Source organism: Catharus ustulatus, chromosome 9 (genome assembly GCF_009819885.2).
Source record: "Catharus ustulatus isolate bCatUst1 chromosome 9, bCatUst1.pri.v2, whole genome shotgun sequence".
In the NCBI taxonomy this organism is placed as follows: Eukaryota; Metazoa; Chordata; class Aves; order Passeriformes; family Turdidae; genus Catharus; species Catharus ustulatus.
Window position 1 is genome coordinate 4,252,126 of NC_046229.1, and position 19,094 is coordinate 4,271,219.

General features: G+C 45.9%; 2 protein-coding genes across 2 annotated transcripts in view; one reads left to right on the forward strand and one right to left on the reverse strand.

Annotated features, from left to right (window-relative positions):
* Positions 1-19,094, reverse strand: part of FGGY (FGGY carbohydrate kinase domain containing) — a 280,628-nt gene that overhangs the window by 246,844 nt on the left and 14,690 nt on the right. The window contains exons 2-3 of the mRNA XM_033066875.1: positions 4,320-4,455; positions 2,521-2,640 (exon numbers count right to left, since the gene is read on the reverse strand). The gene's annotated coding sequence lies outside the window, so the exon portion shown is untranslated. The remainder of the gene's footprint in view (positions 1-2,520; positions 2,641-4,319; positions 4,456-19,094) is intronic.
* On the forward strand, positions 9,805-11,617 carry JUN (Jun proto-oncogene, AP-1 transcription factor subunit). Its single transcript, XM_033066886.2, has one exon. It carries the CDS (start codon positions 10,173-10,175, stop codon positions 11,115-11,117), a length of 945 nt encoding a protein of 314 aa, XP_032922777.1. The 5' UTR covers positions 9,805-10,172; the 3' UTR covers positions 11,118-11,617.

Genomic DNA, 19,094 nt, shown 5'->3' on the forward strand with positions numbered 1-19,094 from the left:
TTCTAGAGAAAAGCAGGAGAGGATTTTGAAACTAACAGAAAAGGACTTGCTAAAAGGTGCTTTGCTCTCTGTAAAACTTTCCATGGGGCCTGAAAAAGCACCCTGAGCACGCTCTTTATCACACAGTTTTGCATATGAAATGCTGTTTGTTTCAGAAGCGGCTGAATATTTTTACCTGGGGGGTTATTCCCGTCAATTGTCCCCTGATTACTGATCTGTGAGAAGCAAGTGAAGGACGCAGAGCTACCACAAAGACAGAAGTACAACTATTGAAGTTCATGGGATTTTCAAACTTTCCCCCTCCCTACCCAAAAACTTCCAGCTTTGAGTGAACACTGCCATATATAACTTTTGTTTGATATCCTGGTGGGCCACCTGAAAACCATCAGCACTCTGAGCAGAAAGCTGCTATGGTTTATTCAGAATTTCCTCAACCAGCAGTCCTGCTGTGCATTGCCATTTCCCAGAAAGGTGCATTGTTCTATCAGCACCCCTATCAAATTCAGGAGCAGAGCCGCGCTGTCGGGACGTGCAGCAGCTCAGATAGGCCGGGCTGTTGCAATCCTGTTGCAATCCTGTGCAGAAAACAGAACGTTAACACTGGCATGCTGCTCCCACGCCCTCCCCTCTCCAGGCTTCCCATTAACTCCGTGACACCCTGCAAGGCACAGCATTTATTTACACAACACCGCTCTTGAGACGGGCCTTTGTTCGGCTGCGATGTTGACAAGGCTTAGGAAGCAATACCCGCCAGAGTAAAGGTGTATTAAGCATCGACTGAGGATGAAAGAAATGCTTTGAGACTCGCTTGATCGAGTTTCCAGCTGCAGCACAATTCCCTTTTAGGCAGCAGCTGCTGGGACAAGCCAGGGAAGACAGCAGTGGCTGCCACGCGGACTTTACTCCGGGATACCTGGTGATACCCTGAAAATAAGCAAATTGCTCTCTGCCCAGCCACTGAGGTTTTTGCCGGGCTGGATGGAGCGGGACGTGTTTCCCAACCCCGCTCACCTCAGGGCTGTGTCAGCGGCAGGGAGGGGACAGCGTGGGAGCCGGAAAAGGCAGGACGGGCTCTTGTGTCAGCAGGGCCGGCCGAGCACACGGCGAGCCCCGCGTCACCCCCGGCTCTGCTGATTTACATCGGCTCCTCGCTTCTCCTTAAAAAGCATTGCTAGATGGAGAGCGGCTTACAACACAACACCGGTGTAAAAACAGCCTGGGAAGCTCCCGGGCGGATTGATCGGGTGAGGTGCCAAAGGGACATATAAGCTTCGCCTCCCCGCTGCTGCGGCACCCATCCTCTCCCCTGAGGGGGGGATCAAGGAGAATTCCGTGTTCCACTTAGTCATCTTCTTACCAAAGGTCTGGACTGAGAAACAGGGCTTATTCTTTAGGAAACGGCCAGTGGGAAGGTGGAGAGGTGCTGGGGCTGTGTCTCAGCATCCCCCTCCTGGGAAGCTGCCATGTGATAATTCCTCCTACATAAACAACTCCAAATCATATTCAGAGACTCAATGTAAAGAAAACAAAATAACCCCCACAAAAAGCAGGCCCTTAGCAACTGGAAGATATTTGGTCAAAAAAAGTCAAAGAGTGACCAGAGAGTTAAACTGGCATAAATCTAAGTGCCAGTACAAGCTCCACACAGTCCTGGGTCAGATTCAAAATGCATTACAAGGCTCATGAACCAATAAAAATGTAATTGATTGATAGCCTAAAAGCAAATGGGGACAGTAGCGAATATTTTATTCCAACAAGTTAATCCTAGATCTTCTTCCAGATGAAAATCCATTGCTTGTCCGTACCTATTCCATAATGCATTTTAAAAAATAAAAATAGTTCATACTACTTGTGCAGCATTTATTCCCCTCAGATTTGCCTGCTTTACTACGACTTCAGTCTCATTATGGCCATTTTACAAGGAGGGAAATCAAGCTACAAAGATGATAAAGGTGATTAAAGGTCATTCAGTAGGGAGGCAAAAGCAGGGAAGAGTGCAATTCCCACTTGAGTTGACTCTCCTCTCCTGTTTTTCCTCTTTAGGTATACAGAAAATAAGATTACTTTTCATTAAACTCACAAGGTTATATTAAAGAGGTGAAAAATTAATTTTTTTCCCAAACCTTTAAAGTTTTCTAAGTTGTCTTGAAGGGAAATTTATTCCCCACCAGTACTGCTTAAGGGTTAGGGGAATATTCTGCTGACCAATAACATAAATGGAAAATATACCCCTGTTCTTATTAATATTTATGTAATAATCCAGGGCTGAAATTGGCTATCATTGAACTGACCTCAGATCTCTGACATAAATGCCTATTTGCAGCACCTGGCAATGGGGCTGGGAGCATCCCCACCCAGAAGTGCTTTGTCTGGGCTTGCAGCTCTGCCAGCCACACACCTTTTCCTACACCGCTGCAGGAACTGGGAAACATCAGCACAAAACGTGCTTATGTAGAGCAAGGCTACGTTGTACCATTAACTCTTACAACACACGTGCTTCACCTCCCTCACATGACTTACCTGAGCCCACAGCCCTCTCCTCACTCAACAGAAACCTCTGGAAATCTCTGCATGCTGCAGCTGGTCCCCAGCTCTCTAAATACCACACAGCCACTTCTGGAATGGCTTTCTAGTTGTTTCCTATTTAAAAAAAAAAAAAAGTAAAATTTAAATCAATCTGAATTTCAATTCACAGCCATGACAGCCTTGAGGCCTTTGCTTTAGCATTGTCCTTTTATTCTGAAAATTCTCCTTGATCTTATGAACTTGTTTTTAACATATTCAAATGTTATGGCTTTTTATATGTTTCATATGTTCTCAACTGACTGTAAACAGTCCTGAGAGCTGAGCAACCCATCTGCCACAGGCAGTGCCACCAGCTCATGGACTTGTTCTAGCACACATGTGAACAGTGCTCCTGAGCCCACTGTAAAAACAAAGATCTCAGGTAGTGACCCTTGTGATTCTGGGCTAAATTTCCCATCTCTTCTTCCTTCTCAAACAAGGGAACATAGAGATACATAGAGTGTTGGCAGCTGCATACAATTTTTACCACAGAACAGCAGTTTTGAGAGGTTGAGCATCCTGGTTCTTGTCCTGTGGAAGTCCTGAGGGTCTGCTGTGGGTGAGCCCAGGATGTTCCCAGCCCAGGAGGGGACAGAGGTGCCCAGACAGGGAGGGGCAGCCGCGTCACTGCGTGACAGCTCAGCTGGGGTCAGAGATCAGGCTGTTGTTTATTATTCAGGTGGGACAGAGGGAGAGAAGCAGTTCAGCAGCACCTTCTCCCAAACAGAAACCTTGAACTCTGCTTGTGCTTCCAGGCACTGTCCTTCCCAGGCCATGCCCTTTCCTCCCGACATTGCCTTCCTTGGCTCTTTGGCAACCCTAACTGCTCCCACACCATGACTCCAACACAAATGACTGTCATCCACGGTGAATGTTTCCATTTGAATTACGTGAGCAGGCACTCTGTAAACTTCCCCACAGGCTCCACCACACTAATCCCTGGGAAGGAGCAACCTGAGGACCTACTTTCACTCTTGAATACTTTCTCTGTTAGCTGCTCCTCCTGTCAGAGCCATTACCCAAATTCAGACAGGTGTCCTTACATCTGTCACCCACCAGCCACGGCTGACATTCAGGACAGGAACTTGCTGTCTGTGTCCAAGCCTGAGCCCATGGCACAAAACAGGAAAGCTTGATTGCTCCCTGGAAATCCCTGAGCTCTGTGCTGCTTTTCATTGGCAGCTTTGGTCTCATGCAGACTCGCTTCCTGCGCTTCTCCTATTGCAAGTACTGCTTTATCCCAGGTTGCCAGGAGCCTACTGTGCCAACAGCTGCTAAGACAGAGCAAGGTGTCAACTTTGATAGGATGCCAGATTGTTTATTAATTAAAGATTTTAGCACTCTGTATCTGTCCTGAGACCCTAATCAAAAATGAGCTATTTTACCAAGGGCTCTGAATGGTTAAATCCAGTTATTCTGAGGCTTTCAGTCACAACTGGCAACCACAAATAAATTCATTTTGTTGACACTTCTGTCTATTTATTGAACTACCCAAAGACCACAAAGCTAACTTCAGTTCTCTACAGAGAAACCCCACCTCAGTAATATGGGAACATATGCACACTTCCAGCAGGATCTTTCCCCCTGAACACAATAAATATCTTTTCAAAAGCGTTCACCTGCCTCCCCAGCACTCAGCATCAATATGCTTCTGTTTGTATGGTGCATTTTTCCTGCTGCCAGCTCCCAATGCCAAGCAGAGCCGTCTGCTTCCCATATGCCACCCGTCCTCCAGTGCCTCCTCTCCTGCTTACCTTCCCCCTCTGGGCTCCCACTGTGGATCAACTGCTACTCTGCCAGCCTTCTTGGTGTGTAGAGGATTTTTTCGACTGCAAGCTCCACAGGGTGGGAACTCTGCCCAACTCTCTATTTCCCGGAGCACCAGCTAAGCTATGATATAGAAATAAAGAGCACAGAGACATTATTGGTGTGACATTTAGATTTGTAACATCCCAAACATCCTTCTAGAGCAAGGTGGCCCTGCCCAGGGCAAGGAGGGTGGGACAAGATGATCTTTAAGTTCCCTTCCAATCCCAACCATTGCAGGATTCTAAAAATCACAGGAAGCAAGGCCCCAGGGCTCCTTTCAGACTCATCTCTAAACAATGTGGTTAACTTCTACTTGCTCAGGGTTTTGATCCAAAATTTAAAAATACATACAAGTGTTTGAATAAAAAAATTACAAAGTTCATTACTTATTTAAAATATATTTCTGAGCACTTGCAGTGAGCACTGAAGTCCTCTATAGCACAATAGTGAGAAATTTAGTACAACTACTGAGTATTCATCCCATCCACTTTAGAGACAATCATATCACATCTTTCATTCAAATGTTGCTGCACATCAACATCCAGGGTTTGAATTGCTCAGGCAGCATTCTTAGGAAAATGGAAAATGTTTTTAGTGGTTCCTCCCTCACTTCTGCAGCCTTTCTGTGTGTTTACAGCACTGCTGTCCTGCCCCAGAGGTAACCCAACAGGTCTTGCAAAGCCTCCTAGCTTTGCCCCACCTCCATCATTCACAATCTTGTCTCTCTAACCTACTCATTTTCCCCCATTCCACAAACTATTAGTTTCAAAGAAATTCAGAGATTAATTAAAATGATTGGTGGGATGAGTAGGTGAGGGGGACAGGCTAAAGGGCTTGACAAGAAGAAAGATGAAAAGGACTAAGTGCGTATGGCTTGGTTATGCGATGACTAATGGAGGGTGGAGGAGATGGACACGATATTCATTTACAAGTGCCTGTGGTTCTGAAGAGCATTTTTCATGTGCAAAATGAAGACTCACTCAAGACTGCCTGGGATTTTTTAGAGTTTTGGTTCCAGGGTCCTCTACGTCAAGTTGTGAATCCCGCTCTTCCTCCAGCTATGCGTTCCCACCTTTCCCCTGTGTCCCCAAATGTATTGATTTGTTTTTATTTCACACTCAGTTCCTGGATCTCCACCTGGCCACAGGAGTCCTGCTGGGAGCAAAGAGCAGCAGGAGAGGCCACGGAAGCCGGGGGTGGATGAGGTGGCAGCTGTGCCACGCCTGTGCTGTGCTGCAGACTTGGACCCACTTGAACCAGGGACGCAAACACACCCAGAGGAACCGGAGAGGGACCAGCAGAACCCAGGAATGATTTTACTTCCACTTGGCCTGAGGAAACTCTTGCTGTACCCTCTCACTCCCACCACTGTGCTTTGGTGGAGTAAATAACAGAAAAATACTTGTGCTGTCTGACTCTTCAAACTCTTGTCTCCCCCAGTTGGAGAAACCTGGTCTAGAGTAATTCCTTGAGCAAGTGGAAAGCAGTGTGAGAAAATCCAGCAATTCCCAGTTTTATTCACTTTAAGACATGAAGAAGGAGATCACATTTAGAAAACGTGAAGTCCTTTTTTTAAAAAAGAAAAAAAAAGGAAAAAAATCTATATAATAACTTTCTATGCAAATGTAAAAATGTTATGGAAACTTCTTTGAGGAGGAGAAAAAGCAAAATAGTACAACGTCTAAAGAAAATTATATATTGAAATATTTAATATGCTTGTAATAATACTATATGGGAAAAAAGGTTGGTTCTTTTCTGTGAGCACTGTTTCCAACATAAAAAAAAATCAGAAACTGACATTTATCTTTTTTCTTTTTTTTTTTTTTCCTAAATGATTTTGAAATAAGTCAAAAGCATTTGACATGCAGAAGTGAAACAAAACAACAAACCCATTTATTCCTGGACACCAAATATAATTTAGACGGATGTGGTGTGTGTAAGAAATTTTAATTTGTCCCTGAAAAGCCATTTAATTATTCAGATTATCTGATTGCCTCACTCAGGCTTCTATTGATTGATTAGAGAAGTTTATAAATCAAAATGTGCATTACTGCTGCTCAACACATTGGCCTCTCAGAAATACAGGGCAGGGATTGGCAACTCCTAGCCACAAGTTTGTTTATTGAGCCATGTAAATGGCTCTGGTTTGTACCTGGGTCAGGAAGTGTTCCTTCATCCTACCAAAGGAATATTTTCTTAAGGACGTCAGGAAAGGGGGAATAAGAGCCCAGAATTAATAGGTGTTTAATAAATCAGGGCATAGCCACCAGAACTCCCAGCCCCTTGGCTAATGGCCACGAAGGATCACTATCCATAGCTCCCACTTCTGGACCTGCTCCACTCTGAAGGTCTCAGGTGCTGAACCTGGGACTGAAATCTCAGCCAAGTCCTCCCTAAGGTCCCCAGTGAGGCAGAAAATCCCTTGGGAGCAGCCAGGAGCTCTTGTCTTTGATTTCAGGGCTCTCCTGCTCCCCACAACCTTCAGAAGCTTCACCTTGACTCTCTATTGCAGCCTGGACCAAATAAGCTCCAGTGAGCAGCAATTAACTAATGAGTGTCCCCCACAGCTACAGGACTCAGCTCCTACACGTCTCCAGCAAACTGGAATGTCTGCTCCTGAAACCCCGCGTCTGCAAGAGGAAGGAAGTACAGAGCTGAAATGGGTGGAGGGGAAAAAAAATTAAATTCAATTAATCCCTCCAGCCTGATCCAACCCTCACTGAAGCTAATCAAAACCTTGCATTGATATCAGCAGGCTCCAAAGGCAGTTTTACAGGTTATACAAATCTGTAATAAAGAGGGGTTTGAGCTACACTGAGCTTAAAGGCTATGACTAGACTTAGACTATGTTCCTCATAGTCTGAACTTTGCTTTCTAGGACAAAAGAAACATGCAGCAGAAAACCCCAAAAGATAAAACAACACAACCAATCAAATACACAAAGATAATCAGAATAAATTTTATTAGTATTTGTCTATACAACAAATTAATTGCATGACTTCCAATGTCCCAGAAACCCCAAACAACCCCCCCACACACTTTTTGCTTTATTTGGAAATATTTAAAATATTTTATTTCAAAATTAAAAACTGCATACATTAATGACTTAGAATTCAAGTCTTGTGTTTCTCCAGATTTTCTTCCTTGCCCTCTATAAACACAAAAACCTCGGGGTGACACAGAGGAGATCATTTATGGGCTATCTCCGGGGGTTGTAACACATCAAGGACCACATCAAGGACTGCCACGTCAGGTCCGACGAGATACCCATCTCTGACAGGGGCCAGGTGTGGGTCCCTAGGGAGGCACAGAAACCAGGGATGCCCCCCGAGGCACAAGTCATTTGCAGCTCTGGGATTTCCCGAGCCAGTGTAGATGTTCTGTGATTCACAGACCTTAAGTGATTTCTCTTCTGTGAATTCATCCAATCACGTTAAAATCCCTCAGCCCACCCTTGCCAGGGAGCTCCAGCGCTGAACCACACTCCTGTGAAGACATTTCTCTGGTTTATTCTGAACCTGCCAGCTTCATCTGATGCCCCCTGGCTCTGGGGCCAGAAGAGCTACTCACTGCTCTCTATTTATCTTGTATGTAAAGATTAAAATGGAATGAAACGACTGCCGTGAGTGCTCACTGCATTAATGAATTTCAGAGATTTTTCCTATGCATGTGCAGTAACGTAGTGCTCTCTGTCTGAACAGTTTATGCAGCTGAAGTTTGAGTTAGCAGCTGCCTCTGTGAAGGCTGTGCAGACACCAGCAGTACACAGCATCCACATCCAGTCCAAACTTTGCGTTTTGTGCCACAAACTGTTAACACACTGCATGTATTATTTCCATCGTTCCAGTTAACACCAGTGCCCACCGTGTGGCCAAAGTCAGGTGGGAACACCAGGGAAAAACGCAGGAAAAAAAAATCTACTTCAAAGAGGGGAGCTGGACCTTCACTTTTCTTTCAGAGCTGCTGATGTTTCTGTTTGCTTCACTGCTCCCTCCTATACGGTAACTGGTAATTATGTCATTACATCCAGGAAAAAATAGCACTGGAGAATTTGAAAGTGTGTTTTCAAAACTGGACCTAAGTTTGTTAGCTTCACATATCGTGAGAAGGGACTGAAGCTGCCAGACCAAGTTCGGCACTGCCAAAAAGCTGAACAGCAGGTAACAGCTTCTTGTTGGAAGGATAAGGAGCACTTGTTGCACTGTTGGCAATCAAACGGGTCCCTGTGCCACCCCGTATTGTCACCGTCTGTCCTCAAACAACTGCTGCACTTTATTCTAGAGGTCTGCCTGTCAGCAGTCCCAAATCCGCATTACTCCGAGAGAAGGGTGTGTGCGGGGCAGGGTAGGGAACACGAATCCCTTCTCTCAGCGCTCTGCCCTGGAACGCCGCTCGCACAGAGCGGTTCCAGCGAAGCACACAGCTCCCATCTGTTGCTCCGAGGGGAACATGCCAGCAGAGACTTTTCTCCTCCACCGCGATCCTCGGGCTCCAGCCTTTTTTTTCCCCTCCCGACTAACCTGCACTTCCTCAGCAATACTGGGACACTGTCTAAAATTAGGCCGTCGCTGTCCCCTCCCCTTGGAGGACGAGTCCAGAGAAACCCATCCGCAACCCGGCTTTTTCCTGTCGGGTTTTATTTCCCCTCTGTATTCTCCCGGTTATTCCTGAGGCCGGGATTGACGTCCCGGCTCTCCATGAAGGCAGAGCCGCTCCGGGGGCGGAGGAGCGGGGGCGAACGCGAACACCCGCGGCCGAAACCCGCGGCTCCCGCCGGGCCGGGCCGGGCCGGGCGAGCGGGGACTCCACAGCCCCGCGGGGGCTCAGCCGGGGCGGGGAGCGCGGGGTGCCCCCGGTGCCGCCCCCGGCGCTGCCTGGAAGCCGCGGGGGCGGCGGGACGGGGAAACCACGTGGGGCACCCCGGGAGCGCCACCTGAAGGGCCGAACCACCGCCGGGGGAGGGAGGAGCGGCGAACGAGGGGGGGAAACACACCGCAGCCCGAAACCCGGCGGAGGCAGCGGCCGCCAAGCAAGCAAACAAACAAACGCACGCACAAACAAACAAATAAAGCGAGGCGCGAGCACACCGGGAGCGGCGGCGAGCCGGACCGGACCGGACCGGGCCGAGCGCGGGCCCCCCGCCGCTGGTTCGGCGCCCGGGCGGCCCCGCCGGCCAACGCCGCGCGCGCGGGACGCGGTAACCAGATATTTCAAAAACAAAGACGTCAGCCCACACTGCCCCGCGCGCGCCCCCCCGGCATTACGTCATCCCACAAGGCCCTGCGCGCTCAAGAAGCTTCTGGGGGGGGGGTGTCCATGGCGACCCGGCCGGGTCCGCGCGCCCGGCTCTGGCTCCGCCCCCCCCGGGGACGGGGCGGCGGCAGCCAATGGGGAGCGCGCGGGGTGACATCATGCGCTATTTTTAGCGGGCTCGCGGCCGCTGATAAGTGAAGGGCTGCACGGCGGGAGCGGGCGCAGAGCGCGGGGCGGGCGGGAGCGAACGAGCGCGGCTGAGTGCGGGCGCCGGGACGGTGGAGCGGGAATAGCGCAGAGCCGGCCAGGGAAAGTACTTGTGGCGGCGGAGCGGCGTCCCGGTACCACCGGCACACGGAGGAGGAGGGCGGCGAGGCGCCCCGCCAGGCCGGGCGGGCTCTCAGCGCGGCGGCGGCAGCAGCGATCCCAGTAAGGCTCCGTGTTTCTCCTTCCTCGGCTCCGCGTTCCCCTTCCCCGGGAGGGTCGGGGTGCCCGCGGGGAGCTGAGCGGCGGCCGGGCAGCTTCCCCTCCCCGGACTGTGTTCTATGAGTGCAAAGATGGAGCCTACTTTCTACGAGGATGCGCTGAGCGCCGGCTTCGCGCCGCCGGAGAGCGGCGGATACGGATACAATAACGCCAAGGTGCTGAAGCAGAACATGACGCTCAACCTGTCCGACCCCTCCAGCAACCTGAAGCCGCACCTGAGGAACAAGAACGCCGACATCCTCACCTCGCCCGACGTGGGGCTCCTCAAACTGGCCTCGCCCGAGCTGGAGCGGCTCATCATCCAGTCCAGCAACGGGCTGATCACCACCACGCCGACCCCGACGCAGTTCCTGTGTCCCAAGAATGTCACCGACGAGCAGGAGGGGTTCGCCGAGGGCTTCGTGAGAGCTCTGGCAGAGCTGCACAACCAGAACACGCTGCCCAGCGTCACCTCGGCCGCCCAGCCTGTCAGCAGCGGGATGGCACCTGTGTCCTCCATGGCCGGCAGCACCAGCTTCAACACTAGTTTGCACAGCGAGCCCCCGGTGTACGCCAACCTCAGCAACTTCAACCCCAACGCGCTCAGCTCCGCGCCCAGCTACAACGCCAACAGCATGGGATACGCGCCCCAGCATCACATAAACCCCCAGATGCCCGTGCAGCATCCCCGGCTCCAGGCTCTGAAAGAGGAGCCGCAGACTGTACCTGAAATGCCGGGGGAAACTCCTCCCCTGTCCCCCATTGACATGGAGTCACAGGAGAGAATCAAAGCCGAGAGAAAGCGCATGAGGAACAGAATCGCGGCGTCCAAATGCCGGAAAAGGAAGTTGGAAAGGATTGCCCGGTTGGAAGAAAAAGTGAAAACTTTGAAAGCCCAGAACTCAGAGCTGGCATCCACTGCCAACATGCTCAGAGAACAGGTTGCACAGCTTAAGCAGAAGGTCATGAACCACGTCAACAGCGGGTGCCAGCTCATGCTCACACAGCAGTTGCAGACGTTTTGAAGAGACTCTTCAGCGAGAACTGTGTGTTGTGGTACAACTAAAACAGGAAAAATCCAAAGTGGCAGAGGCATAAAGCTAATGGCAAAAGCTGAGAGGCTGAGTCCTGCCTGTGCTCCGCAAAGCGCATGTGTGGAAAGACTGGCAAAGCCTTCAGCTGGAGCCGGGAGTGAGCGGCCGGCGCTGCTCCGGGAAGTGCTGTCCCTGCTCGGATGAGATGTCAGATCTTCGTTTAACATTGACCAAGACCTGCATGGACCTAACATTCGATGATCATTCAGTATTAAAGGTTAAACTGCAATAGAAACTGTAGATTGCTTTATGTAGTATTCCTTAAGAAACAAAAAAAAAAAGTGGGAGGGAGGTTTGTGGGAGGCTGATAAACAAAAAAAAAGAACTGTTCTGCCTGCCTTCAAGTAAATTGTGTATGTACATATCTTTTTTTATTTTATTTTATGAAAGTTGATTAATGTCAATAAACTACTTCATGACTTTGTAAGTTATTTTTATGTTGTTTATTTGGGCACTGCCCAGTATTGTTTGTAAATAAGAGGCTTTTTTTTAGCACTCTGAGTTTACCATTTGTAATAAAGTATAATTTTTTAATGTTTCTGTTTCTGGAAAAAAATTCTAGAAGGTTCTATTATATTTAAGAAAAATAAAATAATTAAAATGTATTTTCCCCTCACACTTTTTTTTTTTTTTTGGCTAGTACCTGACTTGGGGAAATGCTCTTTGAGCTGCACTCTGAAGGGTAGGGATTCTGCTGAACTTACTCTGTAACTCCAGACATGCCCTGGAGAAGTTGTGAGGAGGGGAGGGAGAAGCCAGATCGTGCTCACTAAATTCACCCAACTTTTGGGGCTGTCCTGGAGTTGGAGTTCCCAGCTGCAGCCTGCCTGGCTGCGTTCTTGGGGCCCAGTTTAGACATCTGACTTCAGGCAGGGTTGTGGAGGGGTGGAAAGGCAGGGAATGAAATTGTTCCCTAACTGGAGCAACTGGCTACTTGATCTGACATGCTTTTTATTAAATTAATGCCCTCAAGAAGATAAGGCAGGTGGTTGTATTAAAAAAAATATGCTGTAGGCTTCAAAAATAAAAATATTCACCTTTATCCCTGTGTTTTCTCAGGTAGGAGGTGATTCTTGTCTGTTAATATTTATGACAATGCTGCTGTCAACAGTAAAATAAGTTTATAATCCTTCCCCTGCCTCTAAATTGTTTCCCTTTTGGGTATTTCTCTGGATTCTAAACTTCTTGGCAATAGAAAAGCTGGGAAAACTGAACCTAGTTGGAAATGAAAACAGCAACTTGTTGAAAAACAGCAACTGCTGTTGCTTGTTTCCAGCAATTTGCTGAAAATAGCAACTTCTCAGGCACTTCCCAGGTATTTTTTACAAAACAATCCTGGTTTGTAGTACAATGACAATATACAGGTATATCTCAGCAACATGCTACTTTACTTGAGAGGGGTGGGAAACAGCTTTAGTACCAGGATTTTCAACACTGCACCCAATTAATTTTGTTTAATAAACCTATTTGAAGGAGACCAGATGTTTTCCTGTTTGCTGTTTGGAGCCAAACAGCTAAGAGAAAATAGATGACAGCAAAAGACTGCCAGAAAAATATTAGAAAATCATTATTCTCAAGCAGGCATTAAAAAAAAACCAAAACAACTATTTTTCCTTAAATTGGAATAAGTTTAATATTAATTGAAGTGACAGTGTTAGTGAAGATCACTTCACAAAATGACTAGGTGGTTTCATATATATCTTTATATATATACACCTTTACTGTTATCAAAATTCTACTCTGAAACTTGCAATGACTGTGGGTCAGCTCCTTACAGGAAGCAGAGAAGTATCTTCCTCTAACTTTTTGCCCCCACCTATACACATTTTATCACACAAGGGGTTGTTTCAATGTTTAAAATATGCTAATTTGGTAGAGTCCTTCCACATCCCAAGCACTGTCAAGGTAGGCACCGTTTGGAGGGTGTTTGCTGCTGTCAGAGGAATACAACTGTAACAACACCAACCAAACAAAGGGTTACTAGGAGGATTCCCAAGTTTGCCAAGAGTACATTTTGCTGATGTCAGCAACCCGGAAGGTAAGTTGATTTTGACCATATGTAGGAATAGACAGCAGAGGGATAATACACAGCACTGCTGGGTGTGGTTTTACAGGGATTTAGCAAGTGCCAACTAGCAAAATAAGCAGGGCAAGGAGATTAATTACCTGCAAAGGTGCATGTTTAACTCTCAGCAGCGCTGGGTTATGGAAGAGATGTTACTAGCAAGCATTTTGCTTAATCACCTAATTACGTAAAAAATAAATACATTACATAAAATACTATGTTAATTAAACACAGCTGAGTGACAGTCTGCTCCACCCTAGCCCCATGTGCACACACTGACATTCAGAAGTGCAGTTGTGTGTTCTCTCTCAGGGTGACATTCTGTGGCATGGGTGAAAGAGTTCCTGAGCAATGGCACTGCTGGGTCAGTGGACACCACGGCTTGGGTTGTTCCTCTCATGCCAACACCTCACAGAATCTGCCAAGCAAGGTGGGGTTTAGTGCCAGTTAGCTTCACAGGGAGATGAGGAGCACTTTAAGAGGAACCTTTTTATTGGTCCCTCATCACATTTGAGGATTAGGCCTAGAAGAGGGCACAGTAAGTTTATATTCTTTCCTCCTCCGTGTGTTTTGTAAACAGTGCGGTGGGCCGGGAGCCTGTTGCTATCTGGTCCACCTCAGCCTAAATTAAAATTCAGCACTCTCAATGTATTTCTTAGCAGATCACTGTGTGATCAATACACACAAGGGTAATGAAAGACCTGTGTGCACTTATATGTGGTGAAATGCAAAGTTTTAACACTTACTTAACTGCCAAGACTAAAATTGCTTAATGCACCATGGGCCTTACTGCTACAAGGAATAGGCATTTCTCTCTGAGATTCAGAGAGAAACTCTTTTTGTTGCCCCAGCTGTACTCACAAGGGAATATTTTGCAAATAACAGCATTGTGAACATGTATTTTGTTTGGCTGTGAGTGTTGTCAACGGATTCAGGAAGTGAAGTCAGAAAAAGGCAGGGTTTCAAACAGGGCAGGCTGCACAGAAATGCCTGGGCAAAGAGCCTCTAATCAGAACAACATGTTTGGGACACAGGAATATTAATTAGAATTTGGGTCTCTACTGAAACCAACAAAAGCCTCACACTTCTATCCCATGAGCAGAAGTGAGCTACAAAGAGGGGTTTGATCATCATTACACCCTGAATAATTTAAAATCCAAAGTACCTCTCATTATAGGGAAGAACAGTAACAATCTAACTTGTTCTCCAGTGGGACTGAGTTAGAGTTACCAGCAACTTTCAGCCTCAGAACACAAGGGAAGTTTGTCCAGACCCCTGTGTATCTGTAGGTCTAAAAAATGCCAACCTCAAAACAGAGGACTTTAAACACCAGCCTAAGGCAGCACATACCCATTTAACAATGAAGTCTAACAACCAGAGATTCCTCAGCTATCTCTATTTTATAGAGAGCTGTCAGGAAATCCAGACAATAGCCCTCCAATGTGTGTGAAAAATGGCTGACAGTTCTGTCCCATGCAGAATCTAAGAAATCCATTACAATAATTACTTTCTGAAAAGCAGCTCAGGCTGGAACAAGCTCAGACACCACTGGAGAGCACCACGGCGTGGGCTGTGCCATGTCCAGGAGAAGCACAAGGCAGAACTGAAAAAAATCCACTTATCTTTAAAATCAAGCCTAGCACTTTCTCTGTTCTCCACCTCTTCTTCCCTGCCCTTATTCCCAAGACTCCTCTATAACAACATGGAGTTACCCACATCAAGAAGTAAAACCAGTTCAGGCAAAGTTGGCTGTGTAGAAAATAAAAGTTACAAACATGATGAGTGAACACAAAAATATTGCTAACAGGCAGATGGACAGCAAGGAAATATTTGAGATTACCATAGACACAAACCCATTATGAAAGAGAAGATACCTTAGGAACATCTGGCACAGCTGAGGGACAGGGGAAGGAAAGTGGTATTAGCCTTACAAGTAAAGAAAAGGAAACTTCAAAATGCAGATGGTTTGCTGCTAGGGAAGGTAATTCTTCCAGAGAAATGCTTGTTCCTTGGAATTACACACGCTGCCAACACCAGAGCCTGCACCCAAGGGCTGGTGGCCATCCTAATTCTACACAGATCTATTATTGTTGACATGAACAGGATAATGTATCCTCTGAACAGAGAATGTGCTCCTTACAAAGCAAACTTGTAGAAAGTCATCATATAATTTACCGTGAAAGCCTCTGACTACTGAAACACTTTTGGAGTGGTTTTGCACAGCAGGGCCCTCTTTTCCAATTCTGCACATTATTCTTTGCAGTACTTTTTTGTTAAGAAACAATGGAACTACAAAAATCAAATTAGATTTTCATCATGGTCCCTTCTGTCCCTGAATATCCGAAACACTAGAAGCACAGTTACAATGGGGAAGAATGGCTTTTTAAAAAGTTAATTTAATATTGAAAACACTGCTAATTTTCTTAGTGATAGACTAACAACAGACACCAGGGGGAAATCAAACAAAAACCTAATTCAGAAAAATGAGCAAATAATCTGGTTTTGAACTCTCATACAGAACTTGATAGGTCATGACTGACCTGATTAATACAAATCTCTATAAAATACCTAGAAACTGTGAACAAAAGCAGAAGAAACTTAGTATTTGTTTTCCTCAGACTCACAATTATTTTCTGCTTTTGAGTCTTATGTTCTCCAAGCAATCTCTAAGTTGAACCCTTAAACAAAAGGACGAGCAACTTGCTGAAAATTCCTCTGAACTGTGAATTTCATTCCTTATTCTCTTTTTAATTAAAACCAATTCCTGTGAGACCTGGCAGAATAATAACACCAAAGATGTGGGAAACAGGATAGAATTCCAGCAGATGGAGCTCAAAAGCAAACAGTCCTGGAAGCAGCTGCACAGATGCCTGGAACAGGAGCCTCTGCTTAGGTGGTGTTGTAGCCAAAAAAGATTTCAGATGAAACCTGTTATCATACAAGTGTGCTAAAACCAGAATAATTTTAACAGCTTTCCTGAATTCTTAAAATAATCACTGCAATGAGGAGGGAGGTCCTGCATGATTATAGAATAACCACAGTTACTTCACAGGACACTAAGAGTTCAAACTGAGTGTCCATGGCTGTTTTTCTGAATTCTTCTCCCCAGTGATGGCTTGGCTGGCATGGCTTTTGGATGGCTGCTGTTACCACACCTTTCTGTCTCAGATAACAAATCATGAAAACACACAGGACACAGGGACCATCCAATAACGTTGCTATCCAAACTCACAAAGCCTCTCCCTCACACAGCACTGTACTGCAAAGAGAAAACAGAACAAGTTTTGAATCACCACTGAATGGATCACTGAGAAGTTTAAAAGCATGGCCAAGTACTACCAAAATTGGGACCTACCTATTTCAAGTGATGTGATTCACAAAGCTGCTGACTTTGTGTGATGGCAAATCAAACCACCTTGGCAACATTTTCATTTGTGTCCAAAGCAGTTTTAGAACTTTCAACAGCAGCAAACACCTTGCAAGCTCTGGAGGTTGTTTTATTTTCACCTTGAGAAATCAGACACAAAAATCCATAACACTTTAGAGATACAGCTCAGGATTTATTCAGTTTAACTTCTGACACCTAACCAAGCTGGGGTAGGAGACAACACAAGTTCTCCTTAGAGCTGACAGAAAAGCACAGGCTCCTTCAGAGAGTGATCTGGATAAATTAAATTGCTGGTTGAAGTGCCTGTGCCTCAGCAATGAGGGTTTTTTTAACTTAGGAGCCTCCAGTCAGATAGGATGAAACCAGGGAGCAACAATTACCTGATTAGAATCAGGAGACATTCACTACACAGAACATTTCTGCAAACATCCACCACGTGTTAGTGATGAACAAATTTCCATATGCAAAGCTTTACTCTGCTGTAGCCCATACATAATGTACACCTTTTTTTTCCCTATCCAAATATTATCCCCAAATATTAACTGTGCAAAACTCCTTGCAAGAAGTAATTAAAAACAAGACTTACAATGAACCCTCCAGTGGTGTCTCAGGGCCCCAGTCAAGATATGATCTTTATCATGTTAATAACCACCAAGTGTCTGACCCAAATACCTGAAGGGGAAAAAAAGAACCTGAATTCTCCAGGCAAAATCCATCCCAAATTTTCTTGTTTGGCTCTGCTCTCAATCATACAGATTGTTCTCCCTGTTTCCTGACTGAACAAGATGAAGTATTTATAAATACATATATTTTAATTAGAGGAGCAGGTGCTTTAATATGCAAAATTACATTAAAAAATATAAAAATATAGAGTAAGTGCAGCTGACTCCAGAAGTGACAGTACAGGAGTTTGCAGTTACTCTCCAAAATTGTTACTGACCAAAACCAACCAAAGTTAACATCTAATTTCCTTCTTTAAATGATGTATTGTAAGCAGGATTTAGTGTTCTTTGCCCAGGTTACTCCTCTTTGAAGCAGAGATTTCTAACCAGTACCAGAGATTTCTGGTACAGCACAAATCCCAGTTTTCAGGAGTGTGACCTATGGAAAAGCAGGCAGCTTTTCTCTGTGTAGATGTATCTGTGCTTTTAATACATCAGCATGGTTAAAGACTTCTGGATTTTACTTCCCACTTCTGCATTCCAAAAACTACCTCAGCTCAGTATCTTTAGGGAAGTGCCCTTCACTGCACTTCAAACACTACTGATAGTTTAGGCTCTGTGTAATTTTGGAGAAGTAACAACGAAGTTGACCAATCTGGCTGTTTCTCAAAATACTGGCAGTTAGCAACAAAGCAGCACAAATCCTAGAGATGCTGAATATCCCAGTTTTGGAAATCAGGCCACTGATAAATATTGGAAAGAAAACATGATTTAAAAGAAAGGAAGGGAGGGAGGGAGGGAGGGAGGGAGGAAGGGAGGGAGGGAGGAAGGAAGGAAGGAAGGAAGGAAGGAAGGAAGGAAGGAAGGAAGGAAGGAAGGAAGGAAGGAAGGAAGGAAGGAAGGAAGGAAGGAAGGAAGGAAGGAAGGAAGGAAGGAAGGAAGGAAGGAAGGAAGGAAGGAAGGAAGGAAGGAAGGAAGGAAGGAAGGAAGGAAAAATGAGCAAGGGCAAAACACTTTGTAGCAGGAGCTCAGTTTTTTCTTATCTTAGTCTCAGACTAAATGTTCATTTTGTAAGAAAGGTACACAGCTCAATCTCTTTCAAAGGGACAGTTTCAAACCCGTCCAAGTGTGCACATCTGTCCTTTTGTGCAACCCAGGGCCTGACTGAATGACCTCTGGTGGCTTTAGCTGTGTATGATGAAGGTACCAAGTTCAGGTTTCTGTGCCAGTTTGTGGACTGCAGGAGCAAGGCAGGCACACACTGACAGAGGCACCCCCTGCACTCAGGGAGCTCAGCTTTGATGTGCATAAGCATTTTTAATACCTCAGTGTCAGCCTGAGCAATCACCTTTTCCCTTCTTCTCTTTCCCATTCCCCCCTTTGTGCTGGCAGTGCTTTTGGGAATATTTTATCCTGCATTGCTCTCCTTATTCTGCTACCCACAGAGATCTACAAACACCTGAAATGACAGGGAGCAAGAGGGAGATGGAACAGAAATGCAGGTACAGGCAGTGAAGATGTGGCATCTCCTGAAAGAAATTCTCACAGCAATATCCAGATCAAGTCAGAACTCCTCAATTCATTCTTCTCAATGGAACTTACAGCACAAAAATGCCCAGACAGATTTTGCACCAGTTTTACTAACTTAATTTGAATTCACACTTTTGGTTAAACAAGCTCAACTTCCCATATGGACAAACCTATAAAACACGGTTTGACTTTCCCAGGGAACATTTTTCATGCAGCCATTAACTTGAATGAGAACTGTGAGACATTACTGTACCTGCTTATGA